This window comes from Esox lucius, chromosome 19, assembly GCF_011004845.1.
Source record: "Esox lucius isolate fEsoLuc1 chromosome 19, fEsoLuc1.pri, whole genome shotgun sequence".
Lineage (NCBI taxonomy): Eukaryota > Metazoa > Chordata > Actinopteri > Esociformes > Esocidae > Esox > Esox lucius.
Window position 1 is genome coordinate 35,655,310 of NC_047587.1, and position 24,333 is coordinate 35,679,642.

The following is a 24,333-nucleotide window of genomic DNA, read 5'->3' on the forward strand; positions in this document are numbered from 1 at the left end:
ACACCCATTCACCCCTTCATATCCACTCCTCTATTCATCCACTCACCCCTACACCCATTCACCCCTTCATATCCACTCCTCTATTCATCCACTCATCCCTACACCCATTCCCCTTAATAGATTTGTCCAGTTCAGGGTTGTGTGTGTTTATGGGGAGCGGGCTATAGTTAATTTGGATCTGGGGCCATGTTCATGAGGCCTACTGCTGTAAGAAAGAAACTGTTCTTGTGGCAAGAGGTTTTGGTCCTGATAGACTTCAGCTTTCTGCCAGAGGGGAGAGCTCTGAATAGTCCATTTCCAGAGTGAGACAGATCAGCCCCCATCTTTGATTCTTGCCTCTGCGTCCTGGAGGTGTGTAGGTCGTGTAGAGACGGCAGATTGCAGCCAATCACCCTCTCTGCAGAATGGATGAACGCAGCCTGCCCTTGTCTTTGGCAGTTGCAGTGTAGCAGACGGTGGTGTAAGAGGTCAGGATGGACTCTTTGATGTTGGTGTAGAAATGCACCATCATAGTCTTTGGCAGGTTGAACTTTTTCAGCTGCCGCAGGAAGTACATCCTATGCTGTGCTTTCTTTGAAAAAGAGAGGTGATGTTCAGATCATACTTAAGGTCCAGAAAGTGAAAGGACTCCATACAGCTGACTGGGGAGCCTCCCAGGGTGATGGGGGAAGGGCAGCTGGGCTTCTCCTGAAGTCCGCTATCATCTCCGCTCTCTTAAGGGTGTTGAGTTCCAAAATGTTCTGACTGCACCAGGACACCAGATGGTTAATCTCCCATCTGTAGACTCGTCTCCATCAGAAATAAATCAGATGAGGGAGGTGTCATCCGCAAACTTCAGGAGCTTGACAGAGTGATGACTGGAGGTGCAGCTGTTAGTGTACAGGGAGAAGAGTAGAGGGGACAGGACGCAGGGTGCTGAGGGTCAGGGGGTCTGACAGGTGCTTCCCCAGGCTCACGTGTTGGTTCCTGTTGGACAGGAAGGCTGTGATCTATCTACATGTGGACTCGGGCAATCTCAGTTAGGATTGGTAGTCCTGGATCAAAGTAGGAATTATGGTGTTGAATGCGGAACTGAAGTCAACAAACAGGATTTTGGCGTAGGTTCTAGGGGAGTCCAGATGCTGGAGGATAAAGTGAAGAGCCCTTTTTATTGCATTGTCCCCAGACCTGTTGGCCCTACTGGACCCAAACTGCAGTGGGTCTAGTAGTAGGTCAGGGTGACTGGTCTGTAGTCGTTATGTCCTGTGATCCTTGGCTTCTTGGGGACTGGGGTGATGATGGATGACTTGAAACAGGCTGGGATGCAGCATGTCTCCAGTGAGGTGTTGAAGATGTCCGTAAACACAGTAGAAAGCTGATATGCACAGTGGTTTAGGGTGGATGGGAGACACCGTCAGGCCCTACTGCTTTTCGGGGGTTCTGTCTCTTGAATAGTCTGTTAATGTCCCCCTCCAGGTCTGACCCCCTTCCAGATGGTACTTGGGTTCCGACCGCTGCTGTGCCCCTGGGTGGGGAACTCCAGCAACATCCAGGCCATGGAGGATAGTTTCAGGAAGTCCAATGAGGTCTGATCTGCTGCAGAAGGCAGTGCGGTGAAAGAAAGTGCAGGTGGACTGGCGGCCCTGAGTATCGCCTGAGGGACAAGGTGTGGTTGTCCATGATGGACCTTCCCCTCAGTCTGCCCTACTTAGGCCTTGGTATGTGAAGCCATTCAGGGTCCTCCAGAAGGTAAATAACATGTCTAATATGCAGGGTTGGGTAGATTACTTTTTAAATGTAATCTGTTATAGTTACAAGTTACCTATCCACATTTGTAATCAGTAATGTAACTGTTTGAATACTGAACAACATCATCTTCCGCTTATCCGGGGCCAGGTCGCGGGGCAGCAGTCTAAGCAGGGATGCCCAGACTTCCCTCTCCCCAGACACTTCCTCCAGCTCTTCCGGGGGGACACCGAGGCATTCCCAGGCCAGCCGGGAGACATAGTCCCTCCAGCGTGTCCTAGGTCTTCCCCGGGGTCTCCTCTGTTTGAATACTCAAACTCAGTAATCTGATTACTGTTAGATTACTTTTATATTAAGAGGCATTAGAAAACAAATGGGAATAGCCTATAACCAATTGAACACATTTTGCGGGATCAATCAATGTTAGAGATTACATAGCTTTCCAAAAAACAGAATGTGCATTTTACGTTATGAGTTGTGTACAGAGCATTTGGAAAGGGTTTCTAAACCATTGCTTTCATCTTCAATATGATTGGGCTACATCTCTACATTACACGCTACAGGTCTGTCAGATATTCATTCCAATTAATCCAAAAACCCTTGATCTTCCAGAATCTGACTTTTTATCTGAACATAACCCAAAATCTAAGGATCTGTTAGCCTATTCTGTAATGTGTTTCATTCATGTTTTTAATTGCTTCCAAACATTGTTGAAAAATAAATAGCTATTTCTCAAAAACGGTATTGACATTGTTGTCGCCTATATAGAAATCTAAATATCCGTAGATTTTAGCGTGTGCACTAAATATACAGTAGTCTGATGTTTTGCTCCACAACCACCAACATTGTTAAAATGTTGCAGATGCCCCAGGCATGCGAATGCACATTTGCAATCGTGAAGACCCGCACACAGGAAAACAGTGTTAGAGTGTGGGAATTCAATTGCAAAGGATGGCGCTGTTTCTCACTTTTCACATTTGAATTAACATTTGAATTAAAGCAGGGCAAGACTTTGAAAATTAAATGTAAAATGGCTTTTCATTAACATTTTAATTTTGACAGCGAATACCAGTACATGAAAATTCCAATGCAAATTACATTTAAATTTACATATTGACTGAAATAATTCAGGCAAAAGTGGAAAATGAAAACGCAATGTGGGATTGCTACAACATTTGAATTAAGTTAACTATATACTTCCATAAAGGTGGACGCAAGAAAGTGGTTTTCTGCACTCGTAACCAGTGTCCAAACTACAGGAGGGGGGCAAAGTGTGACAAATATTTCTCCCATTGACTTGCAAATCCCTGGCATCATTGGGGAGATCTGAGTGGAAAAGTCCTAGATGGGGACACCAACATGTCGCTGTGGGAGGGTTGGTTCTGAATGTCAAACATACATTATATGAGGTCTGCATGAAGAAACATTCCTTATGAATGTACTGAATCAACTGAATAATGATGGAAATACCTAAAGATCAAATCAGTCAGAAAAATCCTATTGTAAATATTAACAGAGCAGATTAAAGCATCAGATACAATGACCATCAACATGTCCTTTATCTGAGATCCCTACTACAGTTTACAGCTCAACAGTACCTCTACATTTACAGACTAAACCCAGGATAGAGGGGATCAAAAACTTAAAACAGTTGAAGTTCCACTGTCTGAATATTGTACTGTGTAACATCTGTTACTATCTGAACACCAACTATAGGTTACACAGTTCAACAGTGTCATTATAAATATAAAAACCAATCCCAGGATAGAGGGGCTGAGTGAATGTGGTCTGGACTCTGTGGAGGAGGGTCATTGTGTCAGAGACGCTGTAGAAGGACAGAGTACCTGCCTTGTGATCCAGGTAGACTCCTATTCTGGAGGACTGAGGGCCTGATACTTTAGTCTTAACATTATTGTGTCTGAAACAGTAACCACCATTATAACACGTTAAACTCCAGGACTTGTTATTGAATCCAAATCTATCATCTGTCCTGCTGATGTCTTTATATGAGACTGATATATAAACCTGGAACCCACTGTACTCCATCTCCCAGTAACAGCGTCCAGACAGACCCTCTCTACACAAAAGCATGTACCAGTTAGTAAATCTGTCTGGATGGTCAGGATATGGTTGGACATGAAGTGTAACAGTAAACCTTCTGTTTCCTTTAGACAGAGAGAGTTGTCTATGTAATGTGTTTGGGTCCAGTGTGAGCTGACAGGAATCTGGGAGAAGAGCAGAGTCCAATGAAGGAAGTTAGAAAAATTAGTTTAGTCAGATACTGTTTCTACTGTGTCTATGATTAGAGCAGAGATCACATCAGAGCAGGAGTCAGAAATAATCCAAGAATGGGAAGCTATCTACTGTTTACATTTTTTTTATAAAAGGATTCATTATATTGTTTTAAGATTCTCATTATTGATTAAAACACTCACATTGTAAGAACTGTTCTCTGGTCTTGGGCTCTGGAGGCAATAAAACATCCACTATATTATCTATAGAAATACAAACACATTCACAGAGAGGGAATATTATCATCAAACCATATTAAACATGAATATGACTAGTAAAGAACATCCAATGGTCTAAAGCAGAGGTCCATAACCTTTCCTGATCCTGCAGGTTCTTTGGTTTTTCTCACCGATTCTTGAACCCACCTTGTTTCGCACATCTAAATAAATCCCAGATTAGAGGGTTTTAAATAAAAAAACAAGTGGAATTGGCTTCAAAGTTCAGAATACAGTTTGAGGTGTCTGAAGTGTAATGTTCTCATTATTAACACACCTGTAGTGGAGATCTTGGTTGATTCTCCTTTTAGGAAGTCTTCTAGTTTCTCTCTCAGATCAGAGACAGTCTTACTCACATCTCCAAAGTACAGAAGAGGTTGAACAGTAATGCTGGGTAAGTCTGAAGATACACTGGTACTGGAGAGAGACTTGTAACTCTGGGGGGAGACATGAATATGCAGAGAGAGAGATGTGGGAGGAAGAGAGAGAGAGAATATGTATCATTAATTTACCTTCTGATTTACCTAAAGGAAATTCTAAATATATAGAGCATACTGAAAATATAATTATCTTAATGCAAGACATATTGTACACCAACACAGATTGAACACAGACAACAGAAGAGCTCACAATGACTGTCTCATAATACGTTTCATATCACCTGTATCAAGTCAGTTTAGTTACCTGGAGGAACTGGATGTGATCTTCTGTGTTTGAGATCTGCTCCAGCTCAGTGCTTCTCTTCTTCAGCTCATCTATCTCCTGCTTCAGTTTCTCCAGGTGTCCTTCAGCTTCACTCACTTGAGTCTTCTCTTGGGCTCTGATCAACTCCTTCACCTCAGAGAGTTTTTTTTGGGAACGGATCAGCTCAGTAAAGACCTTCTCAATGTTCTCCACTGCTGTCTGTGCAGAGAGCTGAGAGAGAGATATATTTTTAGATGTTTGCTGTCCTTCTTAAATGAGACAACTTCATCACTCTAAAAATTCCCCATCCCTCCCCCACCCTCTAGACACAATCATGGTTCACTGAAGAAAAACACATTACAGTACAACACCACATCAACACACATTCATCACATAGTCTCCACACCTGTGTTACCAAACACCTTTACAAAATCACATGTTGCTGCAGACAAACATATACAACCACACACCATCATACAAACATATACAACCACACACCACCATACAAACATATACAACCACACACCATCATACAAACAAATACAGCCACACACCACCATACAAACATATACAACCGCACACCACCATACAAACATATACAACCACACACCATCATACAAACATATACAACCACACACCATCATACAAACATATACAGCCACACACCATCATACAAACATATACAGCCACACACCACCATACAAACATATACAGACACACACCATCATACAAACATATACAACCACAAATAAACACTTGTTTAATGAATCCTGTTCAGAAAACTGTATTGATGCGCATACCAAGAATGATTAACTTCAATGAACTCTCTAGCTGTAATGACTGATCTAACAGATTTTTTCAAGTGGATCACATTTGCAGATAGCATATATATATATATATATATATATATATATATATATATATATATATATATATATAGGTTTGTATGAAGTTGGAATTAAAGATATTTCATAATAATCCTTAACAGTTGTAAGTTGTCATGATACCCTAAATAACAGTAATTTTGAAAAATACTGTATATGCCTCCTTGTCAGTTTTAAATGTGTTTTAATAGCCATTTAGGTACATTGCTGTCATAAAGAAACATTTAGGACACATAGCCATCACCTTAGTAAAATGTTTTAAAGGCCGTGGTATGGCTACTTTCCTGTTTTTCAACATAAGCCATTTGGACGCTACTGATACAGACAGAATAAAATGTTATGTGTTTCTAATGGTCAGTTGCAGTCATTTAAAAATGGAGTAAAGTTACATAAACAACCAAAGGAAATGGTTAGAGAGGTTTCTCTGGAGCGCCCGCCAACTGCTTCTAACACATTAAAAACAAATTGCTGGCGAAGATGCCATTATTGTGTTGCCTCTTATTTCTTTCAGGTAACCACTGGATGGCGATGCTGAGCAACCATTAACCTAATTATGGTTATGACCATTACAGGCCTCATTCAATGAGCATACATTTCATAAATTCATAAATGTAACTCATTCACCTTCAGAAAGTATCTCAGTGAAAAATAGTCAAACATTATTCGGATTATAATGCAGGTCTATATGAACACTGTCAGTGTGTTTGGACGGCATGAGACCTGCTAGTTAAGGAAAAAAAACAGACAGCCTGTGGTCTCAGTGGGATTAAGGAGGGGCTCCTCTACCCCTCTCTGACTGGAGATGTGAAAAGGTGTCTCCTCTTGTCAACAATACTGACCTTGAGGGAATCCATAGCTTGTTGGACCTCCTTCACCTCCTTCTCTCTCTCCTGGTCTCTCTGATGGACCTTCTGCTGACTGATCATCAGCTGACTCTGTAGAGAATCACACTTCAATGAGTATCAATATTTATTTATTTAAATACTACAAATTTGGGGCTCATAAAAGATAATTATTAACTTGTTGATGAAGACTTCAATATAATGTTTTAGTGTGCTATGTGAATAATGATAGATTTAATAGAAGACCTACATGTATCAAAGAGGAAAACTGAAATTTTAATTCAAAAATAATTTTAGAAAAAAAAGAACGTTTGTGGATTGATTTCCTTTAAATTGTCTGATATTCAAACAGTATTAGTTTCACTTCCTTCTTTACCATTCATTCTTTGATTATAATGTTGTGCTCAAAAGTTTGCATACCCATGGGGAATTGGTAATACATACACCATTTGTAAAGAAAACATGTATTTTATTTCTTATGAAATTCACATTATACTGTAGGTTATAAAAGAATGGCACAATCAAAAAACAAATCATAGCAACTAAGAAAAAAATGAACTGACCCCTGTTCAAATATCTGCATACCCTTAGTTCTTAATACTGTGTATTGCCCCCTTTAGCATCAATGACAGCGTGCAGTCTTTTGTAATAGTTGTCTATAAGGCCCCGAATTCTTGCAGGTGGTATAGCTGCCCATTCATCTTGGCAAAATGCCTCCAGGTCTTGCAAAGTCTTTGGTCATCTTGCATGAACCGCACATTTGAGATCTCCCCAGAGTGGCTTGATTACATTAAGGTCAGGAGACTGTGATGGCCACTCCAGAACCTTCACCTTTTCTGCTGTAACCACTGGAGGGTCATCTTGGGCTTCATTGTATTGCTGGAAAGTCCAAGAGCGTCCCATGCACAGCTTTCATGCAGAAGAATGCTGCATTCATGCTGTATTCATCTTGCCATCAATTTTCACAAGATTCCTCATGCCTTTAGGGCTCACACACCCCCAAAACATCAGTGAGCCACCACCATGCTTCACAGTGGTGATGGTATTCTGTTCACTATAGGCCTTGTTGACCCCTCTCCAAACCTAACTCTCATGGTTGTGTCCATAAAGCTCTAATTTGGTCTTGTCACTCCAAATTACAGTGTGGCAGAAGCTGTGGGGCGTGTCAAGGGGTTTTCGGGCATATTGTGATCAGGCTTTTTTGTGGCATTGGAGCAGTAAAGGCTTCTTTCTGGCAACTCGACCATGCAGCTCATTTTTGTTCAATAATCGTTGTATTGTGCTCCTTGAAACAACCATACTGTCCTTTTCCAGAGCAGCCTGTATTTCTCCAGAGGGTTACCTGTGGGTTTTTCTTTGTATCCCCAACAATTCTACTGGCAGTTTTGGCTGAAATCTTTCTTGGTCTAATGTAAAAAGGGAATTTGTGTGTATGTAACAAAGCCAAACATTCAAGGGTATGTAAACGTTTGATCATGGCCATTTTTGTAATTTCTGTTATCATCATGATTCAAAAAGGAGCCAAACAACTATGTGATAATGAATGGCTTCATATGATCACTATCCTAAAATAAAATACATTTTCTTTGCAAAATCAATACAAAATGTCATAATTTCTGCCAGGTTATGCAAACTTATGAGCACAACTCTAAGACCCAGACAACTTGTTGTGGTCTTACCTGTTTCTCAGTCCTCTCTGTTGTAGCTGACACTGTATCATGGCCTTTATGTTCATCCATCACACACTGATAACAGATACACTGCTGATCAGTACGACAGAAAACCTCCAGCAGTTTGTTATGATGAGAGCAGATCTTCTCCTGTAGTTGTGCGGTGGCTTTGATCAGCTTGTGTTTCTTTAAAGGAGCTACTTCATAGTGAGATTGGAGGTGAGTCTCACAGTAAGAAGCCAAACACACCAGACAGGACATGAGGGCTTTCTGTTTTCTATCCCCAGTACAGAAATCACACACCACATCTTCAGGTTCAGCCGAGCACAGAGCAGGAGAAACTGTCTGGAGTCCTGTCTTCAGTTTCTCCACCACCTCAGCCAACATGTTATTTTTCCTCAGAATTGGCCTTGGAGTGAAGGTCTGTCTGCACTGGGGACAGCTATAGACCCCTTTCAGATCATCCTGATCCCAGTAGCCCTCAATACAACTCCTACAGTAACTGTGTCCACAGGGGATGGTGACTGGTTCCTTCAGTAGTTCCAGACAGATAGAACAACAGAACTGGTCTTGGTCCAGTAGAACTCCCTGCTGAGACATTTGGAAGGTTGTGGTTCACTCTTACACAGATGGAGAAGATTTAGATAACTTAGAAGCATGTTTGTGGGAGGATACTTCCTGGATTTGTCAGGGGTGTGGATACAGAAAGTGGTTGAACTGGACTTTGACTTGTTTTGAACATGATTCCAAGTAGTAAAGAGAGTACACAAATACATTGCAAGAATCAAAGATAGAAGTATACTGGATATTTGAGGTTATAAGAGCAAGAATGCATGTAAAAAGACAGAGGAAAAAGCAAGAAGAGAGGGATTCTGAAACTATCTCTCTATTTTAACCCCAAAAAATATTCTGGAGGGCGAGTTTCATGATTTAAGGAGACTTTCACGACCAATTAGCCCACTAAGATACCAATTAGCCCACTAATCTATGCCTTCCTTAGCAGCACCTGGCACTGACTGGTGAATCATCTGTCAAGCATAAACAAATAATACATTACAAGTTGGGATACAGAGTGACATATATGTAAATAGGAGAGCAGCAACAAATAGTATTCAAATCACCTTACATAACACCTATGTTTTAGCTGTCCTGACTGTAAGAGTTAATCCTGGCTACATTTCCAATCTGTCACATTTCCTTACTGTTACAAACACCTACCCCTTCTAAGATTTCATTTGCCACATTTATTTCCATATTTCAATATTAACTTTTTTCAATAGTAACAATGAGAATGTGTTCTCAGTGCACTTACCCTTTCTAGCATTCTCACTACCTCTACCCCTCTCCCTTTATAACACACTCACTACCTCTACCTGTCTGTCATTATAACACACTCACTACCTCTACCCCTCTCCCATTATAACACACTCACTACCTCTACCCCTCTCCCTTTATAACACACTCACCACCTCTACCTGTCTGTCATTATAACACACTCACTACCTCTACCTTTTCTGTCATTATAACACACTCACTACCTCTACCTGTCTGTCATTATAACACACTCACTACCTCTACCTGTCTGTCATTATAACACACTCAATACCTCTACCTGTCTGTCATTATAACACACTCACTACATCTACCTGTCTGTCATTATAACACCTTCACTACCTCTACCTGTTTGTCATTATAACACACTCAATACCTCTACCTGTCTGTCATTATAACACACTCACTACCTCTACCTGTTTGTCATTATAACACACTCACTACCTCTACCTGTCTGTCATTATAACACACTCACTACCTCTACCTGTTTGTCATTATAACACACTCACTACCTCTACCTGTCTGTCATTATAACACACTCAATACCTCTACCTGTCTGTCTTTATAACACACTCACTACCTCTACCTGTCTGTCTTTATAACACACTCACTACCTCTACCTGTCTGTCATTATAACACACTCACTACCTCTACCTGTCTGTCATTATAACACACTCACTACATCTACCTGTCTGTCATTATAACACCTTCACTTCGTCTACCCCACATTTTCAACCACAGCGGTTTCCACCAGTAAACTATTTCACAGATGACTGCTTGACGACGTAACGGTCTCACAAACTCATGTTGTAAATATGATACAATTGGCATTACAGGGTTTTCAAAAACTTCTTTCATTCTTTAACCAATTAATTTTGGTAGCGCCCTATGGCAGATGTTAATATTAATGAACAATGTATGTACGAGTCTTAATTCTCCAGGCAAATATATGGATGAGGTTTATATATGAGTGGGGTTAGTACTCAGGTTTGTATACACAAAAAGCTGTAATGGTGCGGGTAATAAACAGGGAATTATGGTAGTTCAAAGACCTTCAAAACCTTCTGACGAGGTAAACTGCCATCAGCACCTGTGAGTTCCATCGTGGTTGTTGGCATTGCATTCCTATGGATCCAAGGTTTTATGCTGTAATATTATTGTGCCAGCTAGGGTCAGTTCTTCTTCTCCTTTGTAAATCCTTTGTAAATCTAAGGAATGCACTATCACAATTTTCCTTTTGTCCTAATCTGTTTAAACATAGGTGGATATGAGCCATTGGACTACACCCCAGGACTACTAGGCCCAAAATTATTTTCGTTTTCCCTGTCTTCTTCCATTTTGGAAGAAGTACTAGTACAATACAATGCAACTAGTCAATTTACTTAAATTACATTTTATTTTTGGAGGTGAAGCAGGTGCTCCATTATCAAATGTTTCAAACTCTCCTGAGTATTTCATACAATAAATTCACTGCGGCACTGAATAGTTTGTCCACAACAAAAGGATCAATTGCTCATTATAGTGCGGGTGGGAACATATAATGTGGTTGGATTTATAATACAATCCCTCGCCAAAGTAGATTAACAACAATAAAACCATCAAAATAGGATTTCTTTACATTGGTTATGTCCTCTACGTTACATTACTTAGGCTCTAACCATTTCTCAATGTGCTCCACCTTATAATATTCTTTACCTTGTGTAAAGTATTATTGAAAAAGTAATTAGCATGGGTAAAATCGATAACACTTTTAATATTTTGCAGTGGGAATGGTTTAAATGTGTGAAACATAGTAGGTTTCGTTCCTGTGGCACAAACTGTATAGCCTAACAATAGAATAATGCAATTCATGCTAATTAGCATACATCAAATCTATAAATGTTTCATCCTATGAACTGGGGATAGCCTAAACGTGTAAACCAAAGTTGGTTTTGAGTCTGTAGCTTGAATGGTTCAAAAATGTATCAAAAGATACAGCCTAGTAGGTATTTAATACTAATTAGCATGCGTAAAAATAGATGTTAGGTAGGCATAGCCTAAAAGGTTTCAAAGACACAGCCTAATTGTTCATCAACTCAAATTACGCAATTTAGCATACGTAAAATCAATAAACGTTTCATAATTTTAAGTGGGGATAGCTAAACTGGTGAAACTAAGTCTGTAGCTTGAAAGGTTCTAAAGATACAGCCTATTAGTTCATTAACACTGGTGGTCATTAGAGTTAGCATAAAGGGCTAATTTTGTGAAGACATAGTTCAGTCGATTTTTGACATAGCAACTAGTTTGTCAGCCTTGTTCAAAGTATGGCCTAGAGTCTGGAAATGTACTGAAAAGTAAATCCGATGTACAGTTCAGGAGAAAGAGTTTTTAAGACATTTATTAGCATTAGCTTATGTTGAAAATGGAAAGAAGTTCTAAGTTCAAGTTCAAAAGGTTTATTTGGCATTTGCAAAAACAAGTTATGGCAATGAAATGCTTGATTTTCCTACTCCTGACAGTGCAGTTATAAGTTAAAAAGTTACAGTAATTCTAATATATAAATAAGAAGATAACACGAATGATCACTAATAAAAGTATACAAAAAACATGCATCAATAATAATAACATCTACAACCGTTGTGCAATGTAAAAGTGACTGGTGTGCATGATATGACTGGCAGATGAGCATGATATAAATGGCAGAACCATGTCAGCTGCCATTTTGCCGACTTTTGAGATATCATCTAACAAATGCACATGGTATTATATGGGGGTGGTATCTGGATGCACAAGGAAATGAAGTGCATAGGTTAGTGTTAATAAAGAATTGCACACATGCACATTGTGCATACATATACAGTGGGGATAACAAGTATTTGATACACTGCCGATTTTGCAGGTTTTCCTACTTACAAAGCATGTTTTTTCATGACATAAGTATTTGATACATCAGAAAAGCAGAACTTAATATTTGGTACAGAAACCTTTGTTTACAATCACAGAGATCATACGTTTCCTGTAGTTCTTGACCAGGTTTGCACACACTGCAGCAGGGATTTTTGCCCACTCCTCCATACAGACCTTCTCCAGATCCTTCAGGTTTCGTGGCTGTCACTGGGCAATACGGACTTTCAGCTCCCTCCAAAGATTTTCTATTGGGTTCAGGTCTGGAGACTGGCTAGGCCACTCCAGGACCTTGAGATGCTTCTTATGAAGCCACTCCTTAGTTGCCCTGGCTGTGTGTTTCGGGTCGTTGTCATGCTGGAAGACCCAGCCACGACCCATCTTCAATGCTCTTACTGAGGGAAGGAGGTTGTTGGCCAAGATCTCGCGATACATAGCCCCATCCATCTTCCCCTCGATACATTGCAGTCCTCCGGTCCCCTTTTCAGAAAAGCATCACCAAAGAATGATGTTCCACTTCCATGCTTCACAGCTGGTATGGTGTTCTTGAGGTTGTACTCATCCTTCTTCTTCCTCCAAACACGACGAATGGAGTTTAGACCAAAAAGCTCTATTTGTCTTATCAGACCACATTACTTTCTCCCATTCCTTCTCTGGATCATCCAGATGGTCATTGGCAAACTTCAGATGGGCCTGGACATGCGCTGGCTTGAGCAGGGGGACCTTGCGTGCGCAACAGGATTTTAACGTAGTGTGTTACTAATGGTTTTCTTCGAGACTGTGGTCCCAGCTGTCTTCAGGTCATTGACCAGGTCCTGCCATGTAGTTCTGGTTAAACCCCTCACCTTCCTCATGATCATTGATGCCCCACAAGGTGAGATCTTGCATGGAGCCCCAGACTGAGGGAGATTGACCATCATCTTGAACTTCTTCCATTTTCTAATAATTGCGCCAACAGTTGTTGCCTTCTCACCAGGCTGCTTGCCTATTGTCCTGTAGCCCATCCCAGCCTTGTGCAGGTCTACAATTTTATCCCTGATGTCCTTACACAGCTCTCTGGTCTTGGCCATTGTGGAGAGGTTGGATTCTGTTTGATTGAGTGTGTGGACATGTGTCTTTTATACAAGTAACAAGTTCAATTCTTACTGGTTAGCAGGTGATCAAATTCCTTATGTAATGCAATAAAATGTAAATAAATTATTTAGAAATGTGATTGTCTGGATTTTTGTTTTAGATTCCGTCTCACACAGTTGAGGTGTATCTATGATAAAAATTACAGACCTCTACAATGTCTACATGCTTTGTAAGTAGGAAAACCTGCAAAATCGGCAGTGTATCAAATACTTGTTCTCCCCAATGTATTGTAAAGTTATCAGCCATTTTGTCCACCATTTTGCAAGTTTTCTCAATCAATCAATCAAATGTACTTATAAAGCCCTTTTACATCAGCAGTTGTCACAAAGTGCTTTTACAGAAACACCCGGCCTTAAACCCCAATGAGCAAACAACAGTACTGTTGAATTTCAGTGGCTAGGAAAAACTTGCTAAGAAGCCTAAAATTTTGGAAGAAACATAGAGAGGACCCATGCTCAGAGGGGTAACCAGTCAACATATTAAGAGTACTTATTGTAATAATTAATACATGCATGTGTGCAGTCCAGAGTCTATTTAAACTTAGTCCAGTTCGGGAAGCATGACCAGATGGACAAGGACAAGGACATCACAAGGGAGGAGTCAGCAACAGCAGCAGCTGAAATCGTCAAGTATCGTCTTGATCTGTAACACAACCAGGAGGACAGGGACAGCAACGGGTCTTTCAAGACAGGTACTCTGCAGGTGTGGGTCAGGACCAAGCGTGCCGCACAAACCCTGAAAAGTGAAGCCAAAAAGTCTCGATCGCCCCCTGGTGAGTGGTCCTAGTATAGGTCATAAACCCCGCCTCCCCATGTTATTCAATAGGAAGCGAGACCAACTAAACAATTAAATTACCCTTCAAATATCTTTTTTCCAAAGCTGGTTTCTGTCATTTACTGTAGTTTGTATCACTCTTGTAAATTCAAGAGTTTATTTTTAAAATAAGTTGGTTTTTAGTTAGTTATTTAATGCTCTAAAAACGGTGGTGTGACGTCGTGATTGACAGCTGTGATTGACAGCTATCTGAGCCGAGGAGCCACTGAAGCGCCAACAGGCTTTTTTCGCGATCTTCGGAGGACTAAGGAGATTGGAGCTTTAAATTTAATCTCTAAATTTCTATAATTTATATAATTTCACACGGACATAATGGGTTGTTCTGCAGTAGATTGTGCTAACCGATCTGGCATTTCCAATCTATCTTTGAATTTATAAGCTATTTAATTAGTAAATAAATGTAATGGGCTAGCTAACGTTAGCTAAAAGACAACAAGCCTCGTTAATTGCCATGTTAATAGCTAGCAGGTGATCGTTAGCTAGAAGTTACCAATTATTTTTGTATTAGGCCTATTCTAAATTAAGGTTAAACATGATGTAAGTTAGGCTATAACTTATCGTCTAGATTTAACAAGCAAAGGTTGTACTGTACTTGGACTTGATTGAACTCTGTTTAAATGTGTGGTTAGTAGGCTACTTGTATTTACCTTATTTTAATGAGGTTGGAGTGGAACGGAGCAGACAGAGTTCACAGGAGCAGGACTCCACTTCCAAAACAGTGCAGCGTGTGCTTGCGATTGATTACGGTATGCGCATTCTGCGAGGGAGACTGAGGGCGGGGCACAGGGGTGGGGCCGTTGATTTCGCGGCTTTACGGCTTTACTTCCTGCTCGCTACTGCGCATAACTACTGCGCAGAACTGGTCCCAAGATCACTATCTGCGCAGACGCAAGTCCAAGATGTCAGCGCCATATCGGGACACTGGCGGCTTCAGTTTTCACCAATGGAAAAGAGCGAAGGGGCGTCGTCCATTTTTTTTTACAGTCTATGGTCAGGACCTCTTGTCCTCCTAAGTTCAAAACGGCAGGAGACTGGGAAAATTTAGAAAATGCATTCCTTATATCTACAAGGATTTATAGTGGAGAAAGAGAACTGGGGCTGAGACAGGGGGGTCTGGTGACACTGTGGCCCTATCTGCGGGACAGGGTCCAACAGGCAGGAAATCAATCCACCCACATTCCCAGGCATCAACCAATGGGACACCCACCAACCGCAACCACCCTGAGTATTGCCAGCAGACTACAGCCAAATTGCACAAGTGGGCAAAAAAGAGACAACAAGCCAGTGACTCCGCGCCCGAAAGGCATTGGAGCAAGGGCATCCCAGTGGTGACGAGAGCCCACCTGGCAAGACAGCAAGGGTGGACAGTATCAATCCTTTCTGGTCACCTTCATACCCCTGGGCCAGGCTACACCTAATCATAGACCGTGCTGTAGTGATGAGTCTTTAGTAGATACTTGAAAGTTTGTACTGAGTTTGCATTTCTAACCTCAATTGGTAATTCATTCCACAGTAGTGGAGCTCTATGAGTAAAACTTCAAAATAATGAAAATCAGTGATTTGTTTGAGAGTAAATGTATATTTACTGTCATAAATATTAGCAAGACCCCATCCTTTTCGGGATGCATGGGGGATATGATTACTAGTATAGCCAGGAGGAGAGGCCTCATTTAGGGCAGTGAATTCATCAGGCTTTAGCCATGTTTCACACAAGCCAATAACATCTAGTTTATGATCAAAGATGAATTAATTTACTGCTACTGCCTTTGGAACAAGGGATCAAACATTTAGGATTAGCATTTTAAGATGTGAGGTAATACAGTTATTTTTATTTGTGACCAAGATGGAGGAAGGCTTTATCTTAATAAGGTTGCTATAGTTAGCACTACCTTGTTTAACTTTTCTCAGCCTGGAAGGAGTCCCTGTTGCAATAGGTAAAACTGTACTAACTACTCTGGCTATGCTATTGACAGACTCCACTATGTTAGCAGGCTGGCTAACAGCCTGCAGCCTGACCTGCACCCTATCTCATGTTAAAGCTATAGGAGTGAGACTCCTGTCAATGTTCCCAGACAAAAGAAGAGCACCACTCCAGCTAGGATGGTGTCCGTCGCACCTCAACAAATCAGGCCTAGCCATATTTCTGGGAGAGTCCCAAAAAGAGAGCCAGTTATCTACAAATTCTACCTCCTGCGACGGGCAGAACTCAATTTTCAGCCAGCAATTGAGATGTGCAAGTCTGCTGTAGAGCTCGTCACCACCCCTAGCTGGGAGGGGGCCAGACACAATTACTCGATGCCGGCACATCTTTCTAGCTAGTTTACACGCTGATGCTATGTTCTGCTTTGTAACCTCTGACTGTTTTATCCTAACATCGTTGGTGCCAACGTGGATAACAATATCTCTGTACTCTCTATACTTGCCAGTTTTAGACTTCGCTAGCACCAACCCCAGATTCGTGGCTACGTCGATGGCTTTGCCCCCCGGTGAACAGTGTACGATCGCAGGCTGATTCTTTAGTCTAATACTGCGGTTGATGGAGTTGCCAATGACTAAGGTTTTCAGTTTTTCTGGGCCACCGATAGAACATGCCAGCCGATCATTCCCCTCCGAAGACGGCTCAGGCCTTGACAGGGGAAAACCTTTTGAAAATCTCAGTTTGCTCTAGCAGTGACTCAGGTTTAACTGGTCAACGGCATTTCTACTCAGTGACCAAGAGAAAGTTCTTGCCAGGCTGCTGGAGCTGGGCCAGGGGGCAAACAACACTATTGTTTCTTCCTGGTGGCACAGACACAGTTTTTCTTATTTCTACACTAACATAATACTTGCCTGACATTTGCGTCTGAAGCCGAGCCTCTAACTCTGCTATCTGAAGACGATTGTTTTCCTCTGTGTTGTAGCTACAACAATTACAGTGATAAGGCATAGTAATGATACTTAGCGTCATGTGTTCAGGGGTGAGTAGTTCTGTTAATTATGTCCAAAAAGAGTCCCTGTGTAGAATTGTTGGGTAAGAGGTCAACAGATAAAAAATATTGTGTTGGTAAAACTCTAAAATAGAATTTGACCAACTAGTTTATATAGAGTAAATTCGAAAAAGATTGTCAGGTAGCCAGGTAGGTAACAGCAGGCACCATACAGCATGTCAACAATCCCACAATGCAGTTCATAGATGCTATTTGTGGTGGAGGTAAACTTAATGAGAAACATTACTCTGTTTAACACAATTACTACAATTACTTACAATTACAAATTGGTTTCTTGTTTTTCCTCTCATAGAAATTTGCACCGCTCACAGGATCGATCACCACGCACAGCACCACAGTGCATTCTTGTAAATGTTGATGTTCTTGTAAATGTTGAATTTCTTGTCCGACCACATACCTTTTCATGCTTATCCACCTCCATGAATAAAGAAATAGTCATGATGAATGACAAAGGAGTGCCGCTACAGTGTACACATGACCGGTTGGAATGATGACCGGTTCAGCTGGTTTCTTATAATACATGCAGGAATTGTCTCTATGACCTTATTAAGATCTGTCCCACACCAGAGTGGATGCAGAGATGTGGAATAGTAAAAGAGATGAAAATAGCCCTAGTACTGAGAGAACCGGAAAAAGATCCTTCCTCATTCTGGTGAGTGAGATTCACCACTGTGTTCAGATGACTTACTGGTCTGGAAGATCATTGTTTTGACAGACAGATAGACAAGGACAGACAGAAAAAGAAACAGGGAGAGGGATTAATAAAGAGAGGGTGGGGAGAGAGAAGAGAGAATGAAAAAATGAGACACGAAAGAGGGGGGTGAAAAATATACAGGAGGGGAAATAGAGAAATGTTTAGAGGGAACAGTTTAGCAGGCATGAAAACTCATCACCTTTCGGCGAAATTCGCCGTTTTGAAACCATGTGATTTTTGCAGCTCCAATGAGAAAGTATCGGGGGTGGGGGGGCGGTCGTGCCCAGCATTTACCCGCTACTATCTGCAATAGTTACCATAACTTCTCACTTTAGGCTCGGCCTGACCAATCAATGCCAAAACAGCCAGTCAGAGTAAGAGTAGGGTAGGGTTTTATTTCAAAGTCTGCTACACCTCAAGTCTGGCAACTGACCAGAAAGATACCGATTTTAATTTAATAATTGTATTGTACCATATTGGTCCGAATTTAAGACAATTTCTTTTTCCCTCAAAAACCAGGCAGCTGAAGAGAAGAGGGCAAGGCTGAGACATGCTGTTAAACAGAGAAAACGGGCCCTTGAGACTCTGGTTTAGGCGAAACATTTGAAATAAAAACAGACCCCACGCTCTGGGTTTTGACTTGCCTCCACACAATAAAATGGAGGCAAACGGTGCAACGGTTCTATGCGGTATTGTATTTTCTATTTATTCTTTGTGCAGCACTTTGGTAACCTTGTTGTTTTTTAAAATGAGCTGTACAAATAAAGTTCATTGGATTGGATTGGATTTTTTACACCTTACCAGTTTTCATGTCCGGTTTAATCTTTACTGTTCTTGTTGGAACCCAAAAGTACTTTCTACTGTTGAAAATTATTTGTTTCCCTCACTCTTAATCATAACCCTAAATCAAACCTCTAAACCTAACCCTGTTAAAAGCCAAACCCCAACTACCCTAAATCTAATCTCAGCATAAACTAGCCTATTCCTCACAGGAAACATTCTTCTCACTGTGGGACACACACATGGACATGTTACATTTGGATTCACCATCAGTGAACAGGGGTTACAGGAGCTTTCTGAAGAAAGGCTGCTGACCACATTCAGGTCCTGACATCTCTATAAATAGTCTAATAGGTTACCATTCTTTCTATATTTCTATACGTCACCAGTCTCCCACTACTCAGGTATGTTGCTTCAGTCAACCATCAAAGGATTGATGATATAAGAAAACAATGTCTATATCTCTCTGTCCTCTTTCTATCAAATGCTGATTACATAAATGTGTTTGTTTATTTGGTTTAGTCTTTAATAAAAGGGTGTTTTTGTGGTTTAGGGAAAACAAATCATGACCAATTGAACAGGGTAATAAAAATCAGCGGGAAGGTAGTTGCAGACAGCCAGGAACTCATCAGTAACATTAACAAACAACGGCTGAATAATGAGGGAACAGCCTTGGACATAACACACATGATAAATGACCAGTATAGAGCTCCCTACCCACCAAACATAAATATACAGCTCCCCACCCATCAGACATAGATACAGTATACAGCACCCCACCCATCAGACATAGATACAGTATACAGCACCCCACCCATCAGACATAGATACAGTATACAGCACCCCACCCCATCAGACATAGATACAGTATACAGCACCCCCACCCATCAGACATAGATACAGTATACAGCACCCCACCCCATCAGACATAGATACAGAATACAGCACCCCACCCATCAGACATAGATACAGTATACAGCACCCCACCCATCAGACATAGATACAGTTTACAGCACCCCACCCATCAGACATAGATACAGTATACAGCACCCCACCCATCAGACATAGATACAGTATACAGCACCCCACCCATCAGACATAAGATACAGTATACAGCACCCACCCATCAGACATAGATACAGTATACAGCACCCCACCCATCAGACATAGATACAGTATACAGCACCCCACCCATCAGACATAGATACAGTATACAGCACCCCACCCATCAGACATAGATACAGTATACAGCACCCCACCCATCAGACATAGATACAGTATACAGCACCCCACCCATCAGACATAGATACAGTATACAGCACCCCACCCATCAGACATAGATACAGTATACAGCACCCCACCCATCAGACATAGATACAGTATACAGCACCCTACCACAAGACAGATACACAGATTCCTACCACCAGACATAGATATACAGATATCTATCCCCAAGAGAGTTAAGGCAGTGCATGGAAAATAATGGTGGCCACACAAAATATTGACAGTTTGGGCCCAATTTGGACATTTTCACTTAGGGGTGTACTCACTTTTGTTGCTAGTGGTTTATAAATTAATGGCTGAGTGTTGTGTAATTTTGAGGGGACAGCAAATTTACACTGATATAAAGTTGTACACTCACTACTTTACTACATTTCTTCAGTGTTGTCACATGAAATATATAATCAAATATTTACAGAAATTGTGAGGGGTTGTACTCACCTTTTGTGAGATACTGTATCTGTTGTAGTCACATCCTGTACAAGTGAGCAGAGCAGAAACACAATGGACCTTACAAAATGTAGGATTACACATAGAATAAGCAATATGATTTAATTATACTATGGAATAAGAACATTCCTACCACACTAGTTATTGTTTAATTTTGTAATTTTAAAAATGAATGCTCAGATAACTAGATAAGTAAGACTGGCTATATTATCAGGCTAGATGATATCAGATTTATGATCAATCAAAATAATGTTTTAGGCTAACTTAACATAACTGACATAACTACATTCCACTCACATTCCAGAATATTTTTAACTTTGGGTCTGACGTGTGAGGTTTCAAAACTGGTTTTGCTTAGGCCTTCTGCAGCTACATAGTAGTGCTATGACAAAGAGTACTAGGTTTAGAAAGGAAATACCAGATTTCTTCTGATTGATCTGTGCTGATAAGGTGAAGTGAAACATTATCTCTTTTCAGTACAGTTACTATTTTGTGTGAGGGTGACATTGAAATTAACATTTCTGTGAACCAGCGTAACGGGATTTAATTCCAAAGAGGTTTTGGCATCAAAACTTATTTGACCTATTTTCAATGATGTGCACATTTAATCCGAATCCAATTATTACTATTCTACCTGACAGTTTGTGGACAGATGCCCCCAGTAGATGCCTGTACGTTTAGGCTATGGAAAGATTTCCGATTGACACAGGTCCAGATGGGGCCTGGCATGTACAAGGATACAATCTATTGTGCCTATAACATTGGGGAAGCATGAAAAAGTGGATTATGTTAATACAGAGGCTGGTCAAACTGTAGGCTACTTTACATTTATTTTAACTGTCACATACCTGCAATTGAATAAAACACCTCCTTGATTATTTGTGTTTCAAGATGACCAGGGAAAGTGATTTAGGGAAAGCAGGTTCTGCTTTAGAGCAAGATATCCCCTTATTTCCTGGCATGAAGTTGCCTTCGCAAGACCTTCTGCATCACCAACACTGTACAAGAATTTCCCACATGCAAATAAACGCAGAGCTATGCAGACAGACTGAACAGAGGTCAAGGCTTGGCTACGTTGAATGTGCTTCCTTATGTGTGGTTCCAGCAGATGACATAGGTAAACTTTGCTGGGCCTACTGGACCTGTACCTCTCCCACAGATACTCATTAGGGAAGCCCAGTGGAGAAGTTCTGTCTCTGAAGACCCTTGGGGCTGTTAGTGTAAATGCCTATTTAGTTGCAACTGTTGGTCTTTAGATGCACCGCTTATAAAGGCTGAATCTCAAATCACATACTTGCATATTATATACAGCTCCGGAAAAAATTTATACAGCTCCGGAAAAAAAAAGATATCCATAGCTTTTCGCGCGTACACTAAATCTACAGTAGTCAGATGTTTTGCTCCACAATCACCAACATTGTCAAAACGTTGCAGAAACCCCAGGCACGCGAACGCACATTTGCAATCGTGAACATCCGCACACAAATAAGTTTTACTTGAGCAAACGTGACCTGCGATTATTAGGGCTACCATGTGATGGATTTTCAAAAGGTAAATGAAAGAAATAAACTGTGATTATGCACCTGCACTCTTAGCTTAAAGTCAAAGTCATCAGCAGCCATTGATAACCAATGAATGCAATTGTCTGAGATGCAAAGCAGGCAGAATCACATGGCCTACCTGTATGGACGGAGTTGAGTTGGCCACATCTAATGCAATCATCCATTGAGTGCTTCCCAACACACCTTTTCTCCTCAAATATCGTGAGAAATTGATGTTTTATCTTGAAGGCAGCATCATGTTACAGCTATCTAACAATAGTTGGCCTAATCTTCTAAACAATTCCTGTGTGAGGTGTAACTCTTTCCCAGCAAGCAACACGCCAGTGGCCCACCGGTGGCCGCCGAGCATTTCTGCAAAGCGTCGGGCCAGCGATGTCGTGTTATTTGATAAATAACAAGCATGATTCATTGTTCACTATTATCTGGCGTAACAGCTTTATTGAGTAGTCACATTCCACATGATGTTCCGTCTCTCAAACATGTCCACCCTCATACACAAATTCCCTTAAATGTTCCTAGCCATATAACATGCATTAATACCACATCTCCCCTTTCTAGAGAACAAAGGGGGTCTCACAGGGTCAAACATTGCAAACTTAGACACCAGAGTAATTTCTACAACAAATATTATGAACTTCTGAATTACTCTGTATTAGGTGTTCAAAACTGAACCTCATAAACAAGAACATAAGTCAACTCTTTTGTTTCCACTCTTTGTTTGATTTATAGTTCACAGGTTGATTCGTCCAGGTGGAACTATGACTCTACCAGATTTAGTCCTGAGCATTGAAGTTCCGGCAGGTGAAAGTTGAGGCGTCACAACAGGTGTCAAGGGGACCTGTCCAAGATTTGGCTCTGACACTTGTGTTGGAGAACCTCTGTCACGTGTAGGTGTGTGTAAAGGTATCAGGTGATGGCGGTTGCGTCTCACCACTCCCTGAGGTAGATCCACTAAGTAGGACCTTGGAGTTGAGTGTTTCTGAAGCACAGTTCCTGGTGTCCTTGTGTCAGTTACCCATACTCGTTCTCCAGGTGACAGGGCACTGAGAGCTTTGCCACGGTGACGCCTGTTGTAGTTTTCAGTATCTGACCTCCTATTCCCTCTGTCACCTGAAGCGAAAGCATTTCCATCAGGATCCAGCTGAGAGGGAAGGGTCAGCACCGTGGTGCGAAGACGTCGCCCCATAAACAGCTGAGCTGGGCTGTATCCGCTCTGGAGTGGTGTGGCTCTGTAGGCGAGTAGAGCCAGATAGGGGTCATCTGCTTATTTCAGAAGGTTTCGAACAGTCTGGACGGCCCGCACTGCTTCACCATTACTCTGCGGAAACCTCGGGCTGCTGGTGACATGTCTGAAACCATACAAGGCTGCAAAAGAAACAAAGGATTGTCCAGAAAACTGTGCCCCGTTATCGGACATCAAAGATAAGAGTAAGTGCAAAAATAAACTTGAGATGAACAGTAACATTCGTGGACTTGGTGTGAGATAACTGCCCCCAACCTTTGCCATGGTCTTTCTGGGCATTCCGATGGCATGAGAGGCTCTCTGTGATTTCTCCACTCTTGTATGCATGCTCTGCAGTTGAGCACCATTTAATTCACGTGCTGACTGAGTCCAGGCCACCACACAGACTGACGAGCACGGCTTCTGCACTTCTCCACCCCCTGGTGTCCTTCATGCAGTTTTGCTAGCACGTCGTTCCACATTGCAGCAGGTATAACGAGCCGTGTGTCTTTCAGCAGTAAGCCGTCTTTCACTGTAAGTGTAGCTCGCTCTGCCCAGTAGCTTTTCAGCACAGGTTCCTGTTTTGCATATGCTGGCCATCCTTCCGTGCACAGTGTCATGACACGTGAGCAGACACTGTCGGCCTTTAGTTGCTCCTTAAGATTTTCCATGTAAGTGAGACTTAGAGGTAGACCTTCTATGACATAGTCTATATAGATGTTGGTGCTTTCCATTAGGCCATGTTCTTCTGTAGACGATGTCACAGGTGAGCGTGACAACGTGTCTGCCGTCCAAAGTGACTGTCCAGGCACGTGCACCATGGAGTAAGAGTAACGCATCAACCTCATCCTGAAGCGCTGGA

General features: G+C 41.4%; 1 protein-coding gene across 6 annotated transcripts; it reads right to left on the reverse strand.

The window, feature by feature from the left end:
• Positions 1 to 2,839: 2,839 nt before the first annotated feature.
• Positions 2,840 to 8,917, reverse strand: LOC105007318 (E3 ubiquitin/ISG15 ligase TRIM25-like). Of its 6 annotated transcripts, none has more exons than XM_010866197.4 (7): positions 8,322 to 8,917; positions 6,640 to 6,735; positions 4,917 to 5,147; positions 4,510 to 4,669; positions 4,331 to 4,396; positions 4,161 to 4,220; positions 2,840 to 3,950 (listed from the first exon to the last, which is right to left on the reverse strand). In XM_010866197.4, the coding sequence occupies exons 1-7, from the start codon at positions 8,910 to 8,912 to the stop codon at positions 3,436 to 3,438; spliced, it is 1,719 nt and encodes a 572-aa protein (XP_010864499.3). In that variant the 5' UTR covers positions 8,913 to 8,917; the 3' UTR covers positions 2,840 to 3,435. The 6 variants fall into 6 exon arrangements, with proteins under 6 accessions (XP_010864499.3, XP_028970905.2, XP_010864500.2 ...); XM_029115072.2 differs by having other exon boundaries at positions 3,920 to 3,950; positions 4,383 to 4,396; positions 4,589 to 4,669; XM_010866198.4 differs by having other exon boundaries at positions 3,920 to 3,950; positions 4,383 to 4,396.
• Positions 8,918 to 24,333: the final 15,416 nt, after the last annotated feature.

Bases quoted from the DNA above. Each gene is read 5' to 3' on its own strand.
- LOC105007318 (XM_010866197.4), bottom strand. From the start codon at position 8,912: ATGTCTCAGCAGGGAGTTCTACTGGACCAAGACCAGTTCTGTTGTTCT. The intron at 4,397-4,509 runs GTGTGTTAATAA...GGATTTATTTAG, and splicing joins AACCAAGATCTCCACTACAG to ATGTGCGAAACAAGGTGGGT. The intron at 4,221-4,330 runs GTTATGGACCTC...GTATTTCTATAG, and splicing joins AACCTGCAGGATCAGGAAAG to ATAATATAGTGGATGTTTTA.